Here is a 20,457-nt window from a genome sequence, read left to right as displayed (position 1 = left end):
CGCAACACTGCTTCAAGCACCTGTGAGTGACGCAACACTGCTTCAAGCACCTGTGAGTGACGCAACGCTGCTTCAAGCACTTCTGCGTGACGCAACACTGCCTCAAGCACGTGTTGGAAGCCTTGACGTATGATATCAACGATGACTCAGCACATCCCCCATGATAACTGCCCTGATATCATGATATCACGTCCACGTCACGCGCCACTCCGTGAAAGATGCAAATGTTTCGCCTGAAAACATGACACGTGCCAACCCTCACAACCCACTTAACCCACCGAGGCTGGTCCACACAGAGCGTCACTATAACAGTGCAATAATGTGGTCTAGTACGTCGCTTTTTGAACGTATTAATACCCCAATAGAACCTCCAATAGAACCCCCATAAACCCAATAGAACCCCCATAGACCCAATAGAACCCCCCACAGACCCAATAGAACCCCCCCATAGACCCAATAGAACCCCCCATAGACCCAATAGAACCCCCCATAGACCCAATAGAATCCCCAATAGAACCCCAGTAGACCCAATTGAACCCCAATAGTCCCAATAGAACCCCCAATAGACCCAATAGAATCCCCAATAGACCCAATAGAACCCCAATAGACCCAATAGAACCCCCAATAGACCCAATAGAACCCCCAATAGACCCAATAGAACCCCCCAATAGACCCAATAGAACCCCAATAGACCCAATAGAACCCCCAATAGACCCAATAGAACCCCCAATAGACCCAATAGAACCCCCAATAGACCCAATAGAACCCCCAATAGACACACTAGAACCCCCAATAGACCCAATAGTACCCCCAATAGAACCCCCAATAGACCCAATAGAACCCCCAATAGACCCCATAGAACCCCCAATAGACCCAATAGAACCCCCCAATAGACCCAATAAAAACCCCAATAGAATCTCCCATAGACCCAATAGAACCTCCTATAGACCAAATAAAACCCCCAATGGACCCAATAGACCCAATAGAACCCCAAATAGACCCAATACAACCCCCAATAGACCCAATAGAACCCCAAATAGACCCAATACAACCTCCAATAGACCCAATAGAAACCCAAATAGACCCAATACAACCCCCAATAGACCCAATAGGCCCAATAGAACCCCAAATAGATCTAATAGACCCCAATAGCCCCAATAGAACCCCCCCAAATAGACCCCCTAAGACCCAACCCACCAACTCACACCCCTCTATAACCAGTATCAACAAATGCTCGACCCCTGACCCGGTTTTTGACCCTTGCTCCCCCGCCGTGCCGCGCCCTGCAGGAGACGCCCTTCGTCATGACGAGGCTGGCCAACGACACGTCGGGCCACGGCCGCTACGAGGGCTTCTGCGTCGACCTCATCGCCTACGTCGCCGCCATGGCGGGCTTCGAGTACCAGATCGAAGTGTCGGAGGACAGCCTGTACGGCCTGATAGACACCGACACCGGGGAGTGGAACGGTCTAGTGAGGGACCTTATTGATAAGGTGAGTCAGGAGTCAGTTACTGATGAGTCTGGTGAGTCACTGATGGGTCTGGTGAGTCACTGATGAGTCTGGTGAGTCACTGATGAGTCTGGTGAGTCACGGATGGGTCTGGTGAGTCACTGATGGGTCTGGTGAGTCACTGATGAGTCTGGTGAGTCACGGATGGGTCTGGTGAGTCACAGATGGGTCTGGTGAGTCACTGATGGGTCTGGTGAGTCACTGATGGGTCTGGTGAGTCACTGATGAGTCTGGTGAGTCACGGATGGGTCTGGTGAGTCACAGATGGGTCTGGTGAGTCACAGATGGGTCTAGTGAGTCACGGATGGGTCTGGTGAGTCACTGATGGGTCTGGTGAGTCACTGATGGGGTCTGGTGAGTCACTGATGGGTCTGGTGAGTCACTGATGAGTCTGGTGAGTCACGGATGGGTCTGGTGAGTCACTGATGGGTCTGGTGAGTCACTGATGGGGTCTGGTGAGTCACAGATGGGTCTGGTGAGTCACTGATGGGGTCTGGTGAGTCACTGATGGGTCTGGTGAGTCACTGATGGGGTCTGGTGAGTCACAGATGGGTCTGGTGAGTCACTGATGGGGTCTGGTGAGTCACTGATGGGTCTGGTGAGTCACTGATGGGGTCTGGTGAGTCACAGATGGGTCTGGTGAGTCACAGATGGGTCTAGTGAGTCACGGATGGGTCTGGTGAGTCACTGATGGGTCTGGTGAGTCACTGATGGGTCTGGTGAGTCACTGATGGGTCTGGTGAGTCACGGACGGGTCTGGTGAGTCACTGATGGGGTCTGGTGAGTCACTGATGGGTCTGGTGAGTCACTGATGAGTCTGGTGAGTCACGGATGGGTCTGGTGAGTCACTGATGGGGTCTGGTGAGTCACTGATGGGTCTAGTGAGTCACAGATGGGTCTAGTGAGCCACGGATGGGTCTGGTGAGTCACGGACGCGTCTGATGAGTCACAGATGGATCTGGTGAGTCACGGACGGGTCTGGTGAGTCACTGATGGGTCTGGTGAGTCACGGACGCGTCTGATGAGTCACAGATGGATCTGGTGAGTCACGGACGGGTCTGGTGAGTCACTGATGGGTCTGGTGAGTCACGGACGCGTCTGATGAGTCACAGATGGATCTGGTGAGTCACGGACGGGTCTGGTGAGTCACGGACGCGTCTGATGAGCCACAGATGGATCTGGTGAGTCACGGATGAGTCTGGTGAGTCACGGACGGGTCTAGTGAGTCACGGACGCGTCTGATGAGTCACGAATGGATCTAACAAGGTGAGTCAATGAGTCACAGAGATAAAATAAGGAACTCATAAATATTGTGAGTAAAGGTGAGTAGATTGTTGAGAGACAGTAGCCTTGTGAGTATAGCATCTTGTACAGTGTTGTTCCCTAGACCACCAACCTGCCTGTTGCTGCTGGCTTTACGCATCACCCAACACACCCAAAATAATTCCATCACTTTAGAAATTATCACATCAATAGTAGATTTTTGTAATATATTTTTAAAGTTAACATCTGCCTAATAATTAATAGTAATTGATAACATAATCTATGGTAATATGACGTGCTTGTCAGAACCTTTTTGGCAATGTATTGGGATCGATCTCGCGTCCGTGGACCAATCCACTACACCGTGATGAGCGATGACATCTTGTTACACTATATGTAAGCTCATCATGGCTGAGTCGGTGATGTGTGTGTGTCTAAACACTCGCCAGGAGTCGCGTGTTCGAGCCCAAGCTACTGCCCCAATAACTCTCACAAGGGCTTGTTACAGAGGAGGACAATGGCTGAAGCAATTAGCTTGAAACAGCTGTTACTGACCAGTTGTTAAGGTCGACGTAACTCACCTTAGAGAGGTAACAAGCTCTTCAGATTACTAACTAGTTAAGTGGTTAGTTGTTCTGACACCAACACTAAAGACTTAACTACACTACCCCCGCTGGGGTCACTAACTACCCCCGCCGGGGTCACTAACTACCCCCGCCGGGGTCACTAACTACCCCCGCTGGGGTCACTAACTACCCCTGCCGGGGTCACTAACTACCCCCCAGGCCCACTAACTACCCCCCGGGGCCCACTAACTACCCCCCGGGGCCCACTAACTACCCCCAGGACCCCTTAACTAGCCCCCGGGCCCACTAACTACCCCCCAGGCCCACTAACTACCCCCCGGGGCCCACTAACTACCCCCCGGGGCCCACTAACTACCCCCGGGCCCACTAACTACCCCCCTGGGCCCACTAACTACCCCCGGACCCACTAACTACCCCCGGACCCACTAACTACCCCCTGGGCCCACTAACTACCCCCGGGCCCACTAACTACCCCCCTGGGCCCACTAACTACCCCCCGGGCCCACTAACTACCCCCCGGGGCCCACTAACTACCCCCGGACCCACTAACTACCCCCATGGGCCCACTAACTACCCCCGGACCCACTAACTACCCCCATGGGCCCACTAACTACCCCCCGGGCCCATTAACTACCCCCGGACCCACTAACTACCCCCTGGGCCCACTAACTACCCCCCGGGCCCACTAACTACCCCCGGGGTCACTAACTACCCCCCGGGGCAATTAACTACCCCCCGGGGCCACTAACTACCCCCCGGGCCACTAACTACCCCCTGGGCCCACTAACGAGCCCCCTGGGCCCACTAACTACCCCCCGGGCCCACTAACTACCCCCGGGGTCACTAACTACCCCCCGGGGCAATTAACTACCCCCCGGGGCCACTAACTACCCCCCGGGGCCACTAACTACCCCCGGGGCCACTAACTACCCCCCGGGCCCACTAACTACCCCCGGGGTCACTAACTACCCCCCGGGGCAATTAACTACCCCCCGGGCCCACTAACTACCTCCCGGGGCCACTAACTACCCCCCGGGGTCACTAACTACCCCCCGGGGCCACTAACTACCCCCCGGGGCCACTAACTACCCCCCGGGCCCACTAACTACCCCCCGGGCCCACTAACTACCCCCGGGGCCCACTAACTACCCCCCGGGCCCACTAACTACCCCTAGGGCCCACTAACTACCCCCCGGGGCCACTAACTACCCCCCGGGGCCACTAACTACCCCCTGGGGCCACTAACTACCCCCCGGGCCACTAACTACCCCCGGGGCCACTAACTACCCCCCGGGGCCACTAACTACCCCCCCCGGGGCCACTAACTACCCCCCTGGGCCACTAACTACCCCCGGGCCACTAACTACCCCCCTGGGCCACTAACTACCCCCCGGGCCACTAACTACCCCCGGGGCCACTAACTACCCCCAGGGCCATTAACTACCCCCGGGGGCCACTAACTACCCCCCGGGCCCACTAACTACCCCCGGGGCCATTAACTACCCCCTGGGGCCACTAACTACCCCCCGGGGCCACTAACTACCCCCTGGGGCCACTAACTACCCCCCGGGCCACTAACTACCCCCGGGGCCACTAACTACCCCCGGGGCCATTAACTACTCCCGGGGGCCACTAACTACCCCCCGGGGCCACTAACTACCCCCCCCCCGGGGCCACTAACTACCCCCCTGGGCCACTAACTACCCCCCGGGGCCACTAACTACCCCCGGGGCCACTAACTACCCCCCCCGGGGCCACTAACTACCCCCCTGGGCCACTAACTACCCCCCGGGGCCACTAACTACCCCCCGGGGCCACTAACTACCCCCCCCCCGGGGCCACTAACTACCCCCCGGGGCCACTAACTACCCCCCGGGGCCACTAACTACCCCCCGGGGCCACTAACTACCCCCCCCGGGGCCACTAACTACCCCCCTGGGCCACTAACTACCCCCGGGCCACTAACGAGGTGCTTGGCTCCACCGCAGAAAGCCGACCTGGCGGTGGGTTCCATGACCATCAACTACGCCAGAGAGAGCGTCATCGACTTCACTAAACCCTTCATGAACCTCGGCATCTCCATCCTCTTCAAGGTCAGTGTCGCCGGCCCAAGCTTAAGCTCTCTGGCTCTCCTTGTCAAGCTTACGAGGTCTGGCTAGGACTCTCTGGCTCTCCTTGTCAAGCTTACGAGGTCTGGCTAGGACTCTCTGGCTCTACTTGTCAAGCTTACGAGGTCTAGCTAGGACTTCTGGCTGCTTAGGATAATCTTGCTGGCCTCAGCTCAAATACTCAGCCTATATTTATCAAGCGTACTCAGCAAAGCTGGGACTTTGGCTGTCAAGCGTACTAGGCCCAGCTGGGACTTTGGCTGTCAAGCGTACTAGGCCCAGCTGGGACTTTGTGTCAAGCGTACTAGGCCCAGCTGGGACTTTGGCTGTATACATTGTCTTGTCATATAAAATGAAGTCCTCTATGTGTTGAAGAGAGGATTATCTCTCTCATCGTCACCTCACACACACACACACACACACACACACACACACACACACACACACACACACACACACACACACACACACACACACACACACACACACACACACCACGCTACCTGTAACGACGCGTGAAAGAGATCTGGGGGTGGACGTAACACCTAATCTATCTCCTGAGGCACATATAAATAGGATAACGACAGCAGCGTACTCTACACTGGCAAAAGTTAGAACATCATTCAGAAACCTAAGTAAGGAGGCATTTAGGGCGCTTTACACTGCCTACGTAAGGCCAGTCTTAGAGTATGCCGCCTCATCATGGAGTCCCCATCTGAAGAAGCATATAATGAAACTGGAAAAGGTTCAGAGGTTTGCAACGAGACTCGTCCCAGAGCTACGAGGGATGGGGTATGAGGAGCGCCTGAGGGAACTGTGCCTTACGACACTAGAAAGAAGAAGGGAGAGGGGGGACATGATAGGAACGTATAAGATACTCAGAGGAATTGACAGAGTGGACATAGACGAAATGTTCACACGGAATAGTAACAGAACGAGAGGACATGGATGGAAGCTTGAAACTCAGATGAGTCACAGAGATGTTAGGAAGTTTTCTTTTAGCGTGAGAGTAGTGGGAAAATGGAATGCACTTCAGGAACAGGTTGTGGAAGCAAATACTATTACTAATTTTAAAACCAGGTATGATAGGGAAATGGGACAGGAGTCATTGCTGTAAACAACCAATGCTCGAAAGGCGGGATCCAAGAGTCAATGCTCGATCCTGCAAGCACATATAGGTGAGTACATATAGGTGAGTACACACACACACACACACACACACACACACACACACACACACACACACACACACACACACACACACACACACACACACACACACACACACACACACACAGCCTGGTGGACAGCCCGCACGATTCGTAATTCTGTGGCGCGGGTTCGATTCCATCAAAAGGAAGAAACAAATGGCAAAATTTCTTTCACCCTGAATGCCCCTGTTACCTAGCAGTAAATAGGTACCTTGGAGTTAGTCAGCTGTCACGGGCTGCTTCCTGGTGTGTGTGTGTGTGGTGTGGAGAGAGAAAAAACGTAGTTAGTAAACAATTGATTGACAGTTGAGAGGCGGACCGAAAGAGCAAAGCTCAACCCCCGCAAACACAACTAGGTGAATACACACACACACACACATACATACATACATACATACATACATACATACATACATACATACATACATACATACATACATACATACATACATACATACATACATACATACAATCTAATGTAAGGGGGAAACTGGTATAATCAAATTAAGAATAGAATGAGAGATACATTTGAAAACAATATACAAGCAGAAACCCAAACAGATATTCATAGAGATGAGGAAGCAGGATGTTAAGCACATCAAAGCAGGTGGTCTGTGAGAGACTGTGATGGAGACAGATGTTCCAGCAGGTGTGTTGCAGATGTTCCAGCAGGTGTGTTGCTGTGATTGAAACCCGAAAGGTCCCGAATATGCTGCAGGTCTGGTAAGTCCCGCTTGGGTTCGAAGGACCAGATGTGACCCTATACCGCAGTGTGATGGTTAACCGCACCTCAATGTGACGGATCGTTCACAGACTGGGCACAAAAATGGCAGCTTAACATGGAGTTGCCACATGTCCATAGCTCGGGGCAAGGATAATACAAACTAACAAGCCTCAACAAGGCACAAAAGAATTACCGCCCATGAACATCGAACTAACATCACGTTGCTCGAGCGTTGAGGATGACTAAAGCCATCGCAGGCTGCCAAGAAAACCATCCCAGGCTGTCAAGAAAGGGTTGACTACAAGTTATGACAAACCAGGAACATCATAGCATAACCAAAAAATGCCAAGGCAGACCTGAACTTGGCTTCATCGAAATAGCGAGATCGTGATCGCGAAGAAGAGAGTTCGAGAGGCCCCAGAGACAGAGGACAATCTCCCCAGAGGGAAGGTTCCGTGCCAGTAACATCTCGCTGAGGAACAGAAGGCAGCAGACTCTCAGCTGGAACAGTTGCTGAGCGACCTCTGCTGCCGACATGGAAACAACGACGCCCCCCCCCAACCCCCAGAGAAGACGTAACCTCGCCCAATGAAACATCAACCCCTGATGCAGGCGAGGAGTCACAATAACGTGGCTGAAGTATGTTGACCAGACCACACACTAGAAGTTGAAGGGACGACGACGTTTCGGTCCGTCCTGAACCATTCTTCTAGTGTGTGGTCTGGTCAACATACATCAACCCCTGACTTCGAAGCTTTTAGGGGTTACTACCCTAACTCAGACTTCATAACACCAGGAACGGCCAAGCAGCCTGACAAAGCCAAACCAGAAGGGACTCCGCGCCATGAAATGGAACAATGAGCGGACTCCTGGACCTCCACCACCACACACAAACATCACCATCAGGACAAACCATTCCTGCATGCTACGAAGAGCGAGGCATCCTCAACGGCAGGCTGGCCTTTCGTGCCGGGAGATCCGAACCCACCAAGAAGGACACGCCGGTCAGTTCAGGGCAACACCGGCGAGCATCTGAGGAAACAGCGAAACCTGAGAGTGGAGAGGTTCTCAGAGTGCCCACGACAAGTGAGCTCATGATCACACCTGGAGCACATGTAGGAGACCCAACACACACAAGCAAATGGGCCAATACTCAAGGAATTATGTTATGAAAAGAACACACCAACCTGGAAGGTTGAAGAGTAGTCGAGACGCACATGTGATCCAAACACAGTCCCAACACACACACGACAACACATAAACACAGCCAAAACACACACACATGACACAAGATAAGAATGTCCCGTGTTGATACTTTTAATACCCTATTAATATCCCCTTTGTTATGTCCATTCATCCACTTGTAAACCTCTATCATGTCACCCCTAACTCTTCGCCTTTCCAGTGAATGCAATTTAATCATTGTTAATCTTTCTTCATATGAAAGATTTCTAATTTGGGGAATTAACTTAGTCATCCTACGCTGGACACGTTCAAGTGAATTTATATCCATTCTATAGTACGGCGACCAAAACTGAACTGCATAATCTAAATGGGGCCTAACCAGAGCAAGATATAGCTGAAGAACCACACCAGGTGTCTTGTTACTAACGCTTCGATTAATAAATCCCAGTGTCCGATTTGCCTTATTACGAACATTTATGCATTGATTTTTTGGTTTTAAATTCTTACTAATCACAACTCCCAGATCCCTTTCGCAATCCGACTTGCAATCTCAACACCATCTAGCTCGTATCTTGTAACTCTATGATCATTACCTAGCCTCAGAACTTTACATTTATCAGCATTAAACTGCATGTGCCAATCCTTTGACCATTTCAAAACCCTATCTAGATCAACTTGAAGTGATAGTGAGTCCTCCTCCGAATTAATTTCCCTGCCGATTTTCGTATCATCTGCAAATTTGCAAATGTTGCTACTCAAACCTGAATCTAAATCATTTATATATATTATAAACAACAGAGGTCCCAGGACAGAGCCCTGAGGTACTCCACTAACAACATTTTCCCACCCTGACTTGACTCCATTTATACTAACTCTCTGTTTCCTTTGGTATAGCCATGCCCTAATCCAACTTAATATAGCGCCCCCAATACCATGAGCCTCTACCTTTGGTATAGCCATGCCCTAATCCAGCTTAATATAGCACCCCCAATACCATGAGCCTCTACCTTTGGTATAGCCATGCCCTAATCCAGCTTAATATAGCGCCCCCAATACCATGAACCTCTACCTTTGGTATAACCATGCCCTAATCCAGCTTAATATAGCACCCCCAATACCATGAGCCTCTACCTTTGGTATAACCATGCCCTAATCCAGCTTAATATAGCGCCCCCAATACCATGAACCTCTACCTTTGGTATAACCATGCCCTAATCCAACTTAATATAGCACCCCCAATACCATGAGCCTCTACCTTTTTAATCAGTCTTTCATGTGGCACTGTATCAAAAGCTTTGCTAAAGTCAAGGTCCACAACATCACAATCCTTACCACTATCAACTGCCTCAACTATGCTGGGATAAAACATGACATACAAGCACATCAACAATTAAGACACACACACATGACACTGTAATAACCATTAATCTCCACTACCTGCTCCGCTACTTCTATTGTACTAACAGATGTTCCTTAACACTCGGGCCGTCATACCAGGAACTAAACAATTAATCAATGTAGATTGAGAACTGCTTAGGCAATTTACGGGGGTAGAAGGTGAGAGAGAGAGAGAGAGAGAGAGAGAGAGAGAGAGAGAGAGAGAGAGAGAGAGAGAGAGAGAGAGAGAGAGAGAGAGAGAGAGAGAGAGAGAGAGAGGAGAGAGAGAGAGAGAGGAGAGAGAGAGAGAGAGAGAGAGAGAGAGAGAGAGAGAGAGAGAGAGAGAGAGTTGGGTGTTCCGCCTTACTCCTGTGTACCTTATAGTTCCCCGAGTGGTCAGGATTATTCCGCTGACAGGCCAGGATCCTCACACCACTCAATGGTCCCTTACACCTGTCCTGGTAGGATTACACGGTCCCTTACACCTGTCCTGGTAGGATTACATGGTCCCTTACACCTGTCCTGGTAGGATTACACGGTCCCTTACACCTGTCCTGGTAGGATTACATGGTCCCTTACACCTGTCCTGGTAGGATTACACGGTCCCTTACACCTGTCCTGGTAGGATTACATGGTCCCTTACACCTGTCCTGGCAGGATTACACAATTTACAAGACCTACGAATCCCCGGTCCCGTGTCTGGTAACTCAGGGTGGTGGCAGCGTTACTTGGTAACTTATATGAAGGCTGTAGCAACTAATATGTCAATCTCACTCTCCCTCATTCGTTCTCATTCTCCCTAACTCGTTTCTCACTCTCCATGACTCTCCCTCTACCCCCACTCTCTCCCTCACGTTCTACTCCCGTAAGTTGCCTAACCAGTTCTCAGTCTATAGTGATTAATTGTTTAGTTCCTCATATGACGGCCCGAGTGTTAACCTGTCACAAGATCGGTAGAACGTCCGTTAGTACAATAGAAGTAACGGAGCAGGTAGTGGAGATTAACGGTTATTACAATGGTGGCAGCGGTGGGATTCGTAGGACTTGTTCGAAGTGGTCTGGAGGTGGTAAAGTGGTAATCATCCTGTGACTTGCTTGTGCTTCCACCTGTATGCAGATCCCTACGAGCCAGCCCACTCGTCTGTTCTCGTTCATGAACCCGTTGGCGGTGGAGATCTGGCTGTACGTGATGGCTGCGTACGTGCTGGTGGCCTTCACCATGTTTGTGATGGCCAGGTTCTCCCCCTACGAGTGGAACAACCCGCACCCTTGCAACGCTGAGAGCGACGTTGTCGAGAACCAGTTCAGCGTTAGCAACTCTTTCTGGTTCATCACCGGTACGCTGCTGCGACAAGGTTCTGGTCTCAACCCCAAGGTCAGTGCTGGAGGCAGCGAGCTCTGATGGGAGGCATATTGTCTTGTGCTGCCTCGTTTGTAACCTTCTCTTTGCTTTTGTGTTGATTTGCAAGGATAATTCTCGCGTAGGCCTCTGACTGGCCCTTTAGCCTTCTCAGACGATTAAATACCTGTAGATCAATTGATTGACTTATCAGCTCGAGAACGATTGCAACACGAGACAAAATGTCGTTCATCTGCACTAATTCGCCATCTTTTTCAGACCCGAGCGACAGCGGAACCCCGGCAGCCTCTTCCCATGTTCTATGATGCACCCTTTGTTTACTCTCCCTGTAAATGTCTTGTCTACATCTAGATTCATTACCTCTCCTGGCTGCTGCTACCTAGGTGCCCCAGAGAGTCCCTACCCAGCTGTTCAGCTTCATGAACCCTCTGGCTGTGGAGATATGGTTCTACATCCTAGCCGCCTACGTGGGCGTCTCCAGTACCATCTACGTCGTGGCCAGGTTCTCTCCCTACGAGTGGCACATCCCCGGACCCTGCCATGACAATAGAGAGGTCATGGAGAACGACTTCACCCTTGCCAACTCGTTCTGGTTCACTATTGGAACCCTTATGCAGCAAGGGTCCGATCTGAACCCTAAGGTACCGTCGAGACTAGAACCGTTTGGGCACGGTTCTCTCTCTCTCTCTCTCTCTCTCTCCCCTCAGCACTCACTCCTGGGGCCTCTTGGTGCTTCCTGGGGCCTCCTGGTGCTTCCTGGGGCCTCCTGGTGCTTCCTGGGGCCTCCTGGTGCTTCCTGGGGCCTCCTGGGGCCTCCTGCGGCCTCCTGGGGCCTCCTGATACCTCATGTATACTGTAATCATATTTACTCATGATCAATGTATTCTGTGCTCTATGTATTGCTGTCTAGGTGAACATATACATTATACATGTTGATGGATACATGTGAACACACTACCAGCTGATGGATAGTGTGGGAGTAGTTAACAGGTGGAATGCATTAGGCAGTGATGTGGTGGAGGCTGACTCCATACACAGTTTATAATGTAGATATGATAGAGCCCAATAGGCTCAGGAACCTGTACACCAGTTGATTGACAGTTGAGAGGCGGGACCAAAGAGCCAGAGCTCAACTTCCGCAGCAGTATACAGTATACTTTAGTTCTAGAGTAAGGTACACCTGCTGGTTGGTCGATAAGCAATTATGATCTCAATGACCCTCCAGAGGTTGATAGGTCTTAATAACCCTCCAGAGGTTGATAGGTCTTAATGACCCTCCAGAGGTTGATACGCCTTAATGACCCTCCAGAGGTTAATAGGCCTTAATGACCCTCCAAAGGTTGATAGGCCTTAATGACCCTCCAGAGGTTGATAGGCCTTCATGACCCTCCAGAGGTTGATAGGCCTTAATGACCCTCCAAAGGTTGATAGGCCTTAATGACCCTCCAGAGGTTGATAGACCTTAATAACCCTCCAGAGGTTGATAGGTCTTAATAACCCTCCAGAGGTTGATAGGCCTTAATAACCCTCCAGAGGTTGATAGGTCTTAATAACCCTCCAGAGGTTGATACGCCTTAATGACCCTCCTAAGGTTGATAGGCCTTAATGACCCTCCAGAGGTTGATACGCCTTAATGACCCTCCAGAGGTTGATAGGCCTTAATGACCCTCCAGAGGTTGATAGGCCTTAATGACCCTCCAAAGGTTGATAGGCCTTAATGACCCTCCAGAGGTTGATAGGCCTTAATGACCCTCCAAAGGTTGATAGGCCTTAATGACCCTCCAGAGGTTGATAGGCCTTAATAACCCTCCAGAGGTTGATAGGCCTTAATAACCCTCTAGAGGTTGATAGGTCTTAATAACCCTCCAGAGGTTGATAGGCCTTAATAACCCTCCAGAGGTTGATAGGTCTTAATAACCCTCCAGAGGTTGATAGGCCTTAATAACCCTCCAGAGGTTCATAGGCCTTAATAACCCTCCAGAGGTTGATAGACCTTAATAACCCTCCAGAGGTTGATAGGCCTTAATAACCCTCCAGAGGTTGATAGGTCTTAATAACCCTCCAGAGGTTGATAGGCCTTAATAACCCTCCAGAGGTTGATACACCTTAATAACCCTCCAGAGGTTGATAGACCTAAATAACCCTCCAGAGGTTGATAGACCTTAATAACCCTCCAGAGGTTGATAGACCTTAATAACCCTCCAGAGGTTGATAGACCTTAATAACCCTCCAGAGGTTGATAGGCCTTAATAACCCTCCAGAGGTTGATAGGCTTTAATAACCCTCCAGAGGTTGATAGACCTTAATAACCCTCCAGAGGTTGATAGACCTTAATAACCCTCCAGAGGTTGATAGATCTTAATAACCCTCCAGAGGTTGATAGACCTTAATAACCCTCCAGAGGTTGATAGACCTTAATAACCCTCCAGAGGTTGATAGACCTTAATAACCCTCCAGAGGTTGATAGACCTTAATAACCCTCCAGAGGCTGATAGGCCCTCAAATCACCAGTACAGGTAGGCCTTGCGGTAAATGAGACAATGAGTGACCTATGAGGCATGAGTGAGTGCTGGTGACGGGGGGGGGGGGGGGGGAGGGTGAGGGAGGTCACCCATCCAGGTGAAGTCACTGCCTGAAAATATTCACTGCAGAAGCTGTGTTGTATGAGTCCTTATCCTGCAGCCTGGCTTCTCTGTTGCATAGATCATGTACTCTCTTGACACGAGTCCTGTTGGCCGTCACTCAGCCTGGCTTCTGTTGCAACGGTCCTGTACTCTCTGTTGCATGCTCTCTGTGCTTCATATTGTATCCTTAGTGAAGCCTCAAGTGCTTCCTGACATGCTTAGTGAAGCCTCGTGAAGCACCATGATTATGACAGTAGGAAAAGATCCGACTGACTTTGTGAGAGTGTTAAGAGAGAGAGAGAGAGACGGAGAGTGACAGACAGACAGAGAGACAGACAGACAGACAGAGAGACACAGAGAACACGCAGGTTCAAGTCACCCCCACGGCCTCACCCTAACCTAACACTAACTGGTCAATATTAACATTATACGGAGGTACAATGTTCCATATAAGCATTACAAGGACTGGTTCAGAGCCTCCCAACACCTCCATAACTCCCATTAACCACAATAACACAGTAGAGTAGTTCATCCTACCTACACCCCGGCGCCTGGGGGAGTATATCTTACATTTACAATGGCTTCAGTAGAGGCTCTTTGGGGCTTCCTGGGGCCTTCTTGGGTCCTCCTGGAGCCTCCTGGAGCTTCCTGGAGCTTTCTGGGGCTTTCTGGAGCGTCATAGAGCGTCATGGAGCTTTCTGGAGCTTCCTGGGGCTTCCTGGGGCTTCCCTGGAGCCTCCTGGAGCTTCCTGGAGCCTCCTAGAGCTTCCTGAAGCTTCCTGGGGCCTCCTGGAGCTTCCTGAGGCCTCCTAGAACTTCCTGGAGCTTCCTGAGGCCTCCTGGAGCTTCCTGGAGCCTTCTAGAGCTTCCTGGGGCCTCTTAGAGCTTCCTGGAGCTTCCTGGAGCTTCCTGAAGCCTCCTGGAGCTTCCTGGGGCCTCCTGGAGCTTCCTGGGGCCTCCTAGAGCTTCCTGGGGCCTCCTAGAGCTTCCTGGAGCTTCCTGGGGCCTCCTGGAGCTTCCTGGAGCCTCCTGGAGCTTCCTGGGGCCTCCTAAAACTTCCTGGAGCCTCCTGGAGCTTCCTGGAGCTACCTGGGGCTTCCTGGAGCTTCCTGGAGCCTCCTGGAGCTTCCTGGGGCCTCCTGGAGGTTTCTGGGGCCTCCTGGGGCCTCCTGGAGCTTCCTGGGGCTTTCTGGATCTTCCTGGAGCCTCTGGAGCTTCTTGGAGCCTTCTGGAGCTTCTTGGGGCCTCCTGGAGCTTCCTGGGGCATCCTGGAGCTTCCTGGGGCCTCCTAGGTAAACCCAGGTTGAACAAGTTATGCCAAGTTGTGGTACAGGGGTAAGGTGAAGATATAATAAAAAGAGTTAAGAATAATAACAGCAATAAAGAATAATAAGGAGAGACAAGGCACAATAATGGCCAGTAACTCTTAGTGAAAAATTGTCCTTTCGCCAGACTTAAGAAAACGCAATTTTTTATGGAAATTGAATATCTGTCAACACTGTTTAGGCATTTATGGTGGCATTTATGGTGGCATTTATGGTGGCATTTATGGTGGCATTTGTGGCAGCATTTATGGTGGCATTTATGGTGGCATTTATGGTGGCATTAATGGTGGCATTTATGGCAGCATTTATGGTGGCATTTATGGCAGCATTTATGGCAGCATTTATGGCAGCATTTATGGCAGCATTTATGGTGGCATTTATGGCAGCATTTATGGTGGCATTTATGGTGGCATTTATGGCAGCATTTATGGTGGCATTTATGGCAGCATTTATGGCAGCATTTATGGCAGCATTTATGGTGGCATTTATGGCAGCATTTATGGCAGCATTTATGGTGGCATTTATGGTGGCATTTATGGCAGCATTTATGGTGGCATTTATGGTGGCATTTATGGTGGCATTTGTGGCAGCATTTACGGTGGCATTTATGGCAGCATTTATGGTGGCATTTATGGCAGCATTTATGGCAGCATTTATGGTGGCATTTATGGTGGCATTTATGGCAGCATTTATGGTGGCATTTATGGTGGCATTTGTGGCAGCATTTACGGTGGCATTTATGGCAGCATTTATGGTGGCATTTATGGCAGCATTTATGGCAGCATTTATGGTGGCATTTATGGTGCCATTTATGGTGCCATTTATGGCAGCATTTATGGTGGCATTTATGGTGGCATTTATGGTGGCATTTGTGGCAGCATTTATGGTGGCATTTATGGTGGCATTTATGGTGGCATTTGTGGCAGCATTTATGGTGGCATTTATGGTGGCATTTATGGTGGCATTTATGGCAGCATTTATGGCAGCATTTATGGTGGCATTTATGGCAGCATTTATGGCAGCATTTATGGCAGCATTTATGGCAGCATTTATGGTGGCATTTATGGCAGCATTTATGGTGGCATTTATGGTGGCATTTATGGCAGCATTTATGGTGGCATTTATGGCAGCATTTATGGCAGCATTTATGGCAGCATTTATGGTGGCATTTATGGCAGCATTTATGGCAGCATTTATGGTGGCATTTATGGTGGCATTTATGGCAGCATTTATGGTGGCATTTATGGTGGCATTTATGGTGGCATTTGTGGCAGCATTTACGGTGGCATTTATGGCAGCATTTATGGTGGCATTTATGGCAGCATTTATGGCAGCATTTATGGTGGCATTTATGGTGGCATTTATGGCAGCATTTATGGTGGCATTTATGGTGGCATTTGTGGCAGCATTTACGGTGGCATTTATGGCAGCATTTATGGTGGCATTTATGGCAGCATTTATGGCAGCATTTATGGTGGCATTTATGGTGCCATTTATGGTGCCATTTATGGCAGCATTTATGGTGGCATTTATGGTGGCATTTATGGTGGCATTTGTGGCAGCATTTATGGTGGCATTTATGGTGGCATTTATGGTGGCATTTGTGGCAGCATTTATGGTGGCATTTATGGTGGCATTTATGGTGGCATTTATGGCAGCATTTATGGCAGCATTTATGGTGGCATTTATGGTGGCATTTATGGCAGCATTTATGGCAGCATTTATGGTGGCATTTATGGCAGCATTTATGGCAGCATTTATGGTGGCATTTATGGTGGCATTTATGGCAGCATTTATGGTGGCATTTATGGTGGCATTTATGGTGGCATTTGTGGCAGCATTTATGGTGGCATTTATGGCAGCATTTATGGTGGCATTTATGGCAGCATTTATGGCAGCATTTATGGTGGCATTTATGGTGCCATTTATGGCAGCATTTATGGTGGCATTTATGGTGGCATTTATGGTGGCATTTGTGGCAGCATTTATGGTGGCATTTATGGTGGCATTTATGGTGGCATTTGTGGCAGCATTTATGGCAGCATTTATGGTGGCATTTATGGTGGCATTTATGGTGGCATTTATGGCAGCATTTATGGTGGCATTTATGGCAGCATTTATGGTGGCATTTATGGCAGCATTTATGGTGGCATTTATGGTGGCATTCATGGCAGCATTTATGGTGGCATTTATGGCAGCATTTATGGTGGCATTTATGGTGGCATTTATGGCAGCATTTATGGTGGCATTTATGGCAGCATTTATGGCAGCATTTATTGTGGCATTTATATTGGCATTTATGGTGGCATTTATGGCAGCATTTATGGTGGCATTTATGGTGGCATTTATGGCAGCATTTATGGTGGCATTTATGGTGGCATTTATGGCAGCATTTATGGTGGCATTTATGGTGGCATTTATGGTGGCATTTATGGTGGCATTTATGGTGGCATTTATGGCAGCATTTATGGTGGCATTTTTGGCAGCATTTATGGTGGCATTTATGGTGGCATTTATGGTGGCATTTATGGCAGCATTTATGGTGGCATTTATGGTGGCATTTATGGCAGCATTTATGGCAGCATTTATGGTGGCATTTATGGCAGCATTTATGGTGGCATTTATGGCAGCATTTATGGTGGCATTTATGGCAGCATTTATGGTGGCATTTATGGTGGCATTTATGGCAGCATTTATGGTGGCATTTATGGCAGCATTTATGGTAGCATTTATGGTGGCATTTATGGTGGCATTTATGGCAGCATTTATGGTGGCATTTATGGCAGCATTTATGGTGGCATTTATGGCGGCATTTATGGTGGCATTTATGGCGGCATTTATGGTGGCATTTATGGTGGCATTTATGGCAGCATTTATGGTGGCATTTATGGCAGCATTTATGGTGGCATTTATGGTGGCATTTATGGCAGCCTTTATGGTGGCATTTATGGCAGCATTTATGGTGGCATTTATGGCGGCATTTATGGTGGCATTTATGGTGGCATTTATGGCAGCATTTATGGCAGTATTTATGGTGGCATTTATGGTGGCATTTATGGCAGCATTTATGGTGGCATTTATGGTGGCATTTATGGCAGCATTTATGGTGGCATTTATGGCAGCATTTATGGTGGCATTTATGGTGGCATTTATGGTGGCATTTATGGCAGCATTTATGGTGGCATTTATGGTGGCATTTATGGTGGCATTTATGGCGGCATTTATGGCAGCATTTATGGTGGCATTTATGGTGGCATTTATGGTGGCATTTATGGCGGCATTTATGGTGGCATTTATGGAGGCATTTTTGGCAGCATTTATGGTGGCATTTATATTGGCATTTATATTGGCATTTATGGTGGCATTTATGGTGGCATTTATGGTGGCATTTATGGCAGCATTTATGGTGGCATTTATGGTGGCATTTATGGCAGCATTTATGGTGGCATTTATGGCAGCATTTATGGTGGCATTTATGGCAGCATTTATGGTGGCATTTATGGCGGCATTTATGGTGGCATTTATGGTGGCATTTATGGCAGCATTTATGGTGGCATTTATGGCAGCATTTATGGTGGCATTTATGGTGGCATTTAAGGCAGCCTTTATGGTGGCATTTATGGCAGCATTTATGGTGGCATTTATGGCGGCATTTATGGTGGCATTTATGGTGGCATTTATGGCAGCATTTATGGCAGCATTTATGGTGGCATTTATGGTGGCATTTATGGTGGCATTTATGGTGGCATTTATGGCAGCATTTATGGCAGCATTTATGGTGGCATTTATGGTGGCATTTATGGCAGCATTTATGGTGGCATTTATGGCAGCATTTATGGTGGCATTTATGGTGGCATTTATGGTGGCATTTATGGCAGCATTTATGGTGGCATTTATGGTGGTATTTATGGTGGCATTTATGGCGGCATTTATGGCAGCATTTATGGTGGCATTTATGGTGGCATTTATGGTGGCATTTATGGCGGCATTTATGGTGGCATTTATGGTGGCATTTTTGGCAGCATTTATGGTGGCATTTATATTGGCATTTATATTGGCATTTATGGTGGCATTTATGGTGGCATTTATGGTGGCACAATACAATGAGAGAGGCAGGATACAATGAGAGAGGCAGGATACAATGAGAGAGGCAGGATACAATGAGCGAGGCAGGATACAATGAGAGAGGCAGGATACAATGAGAGAGGCAGGATACAATGAGCGAGGCAGGATACAATGAGAGAGGCAGGATACAATGAGCGAGGCAGGATACAATGAGAGAGGCAGGATACAATGAGAGAGGCAGGATACAATGAGCGAGGCAGGATACAATGAGAGAGGCAGGATACAATGAGCGAGGCAGGATACAATGAGAGAGGCAGGATACAATGAGAGAGGCAGGATACAATGAGCGAGGCAGGATACAATGAGAGAGGCAGGATACAATGAGCGAGGCAGGATACAATGAGAGAGGCAGGATACAATGAGAGAGGCAGGATACAATGAGAGAGTCAGGATACAATGAGAGAGGTAGGATACAATGAGAGAGGCAGGATACAATGAGAGAGGCAGGATACAATGAGAGAGGCAGGATACAATGAGAGAGGCAGGATTCAATGAGAGAGGCAGGATACAATGAGAGAGGCAGGATACAATGAGAGAGGCAGAATACAATGAGAGAGGCAGAATACAATGAGAGAGGCAGAATACAATGAGAGAGGCAGAATACAATGAGAGAGGCAGAATACAATGAGAGAGGCAGAATACAATGAGAGAGGCAGAATACAATGAGAGAGGCAGAATACAATGAGAGAGGCAGGATACAATGAGAGAGGCGTTAGGAGCATTGTAAGGCCGCAAAAACATGTCTTTTTGGGTCCAATTTACACACCTGAATTTTAGGCACATATGAATACACACATGTGACTGACGCAACTTGAGCACGCAGACACCTGTTTGACGCTGTGTCATGTGTGTTGCCTGGTCTGTGTCATGTGTGTTGCCTGGTCTGTGTCATGTGTGTTGCCTGGTCTGTGTCATGTGTGTTGCCTGGTCTGTGTCATGTGTGTTGCCTGGTCTGTGTCATGTGTGTTGTCTGGTCTGTGTCATGTGTGTGTTGCCTGGTCTGTGTCATGTGTGTTGTCTTGTCTGTGTCATGTGTGTGTTGCCTGGTCTGTGTCAT

General features: G+C 49.1%; 1 protein-coding gene across 1 annotated transcript in view; it reads left to right on the top strand.

The window, feature by feature from the left end:
* Nucleotides 1-20,457, top strand: part of LOC123772696 (glutamate receptor ionotropic, kainate 2) — a gene marked incomplete at its 5' end in the record, with an annotated part of 107,690 nt that overhangs the window by 23,900 nt on the left and 63,333 nt on the right. Inside the window, 3 exon segments of the mRNA XM_069324519.1 lie at nucleotides 1,290-1,493; nucleotides 5,350-5,454; nucleotides 11,084-11,341. Of these exon segments, the coding sequence (XP_069180620.1) occupies nucleotides 1,290-1,493; nucleotides 5,350-5,454; nucleotides 11,084-11,341 (567 nt within the window).

Source organism: Procambarus clarkii, chromosome 14, assembly GCF_040958095.1.
Source record: "Procambarus clarkii isolate CNS0578487 chromosome 14, FALCON_Pclarkii_2.0, whole genome shotgun sequence".
Classification (NCBI taxonomy): Eukaryota; Metazoa; Arthropoda; class Malacostraca; order Decapoda; family Cambaridae; genus Procambarus; species Procambarus clarkii.
Note: the sequence above shows the minus strand (reverse complement) of the source record. Positions and strands in the feature narration are given on the sequence as shown.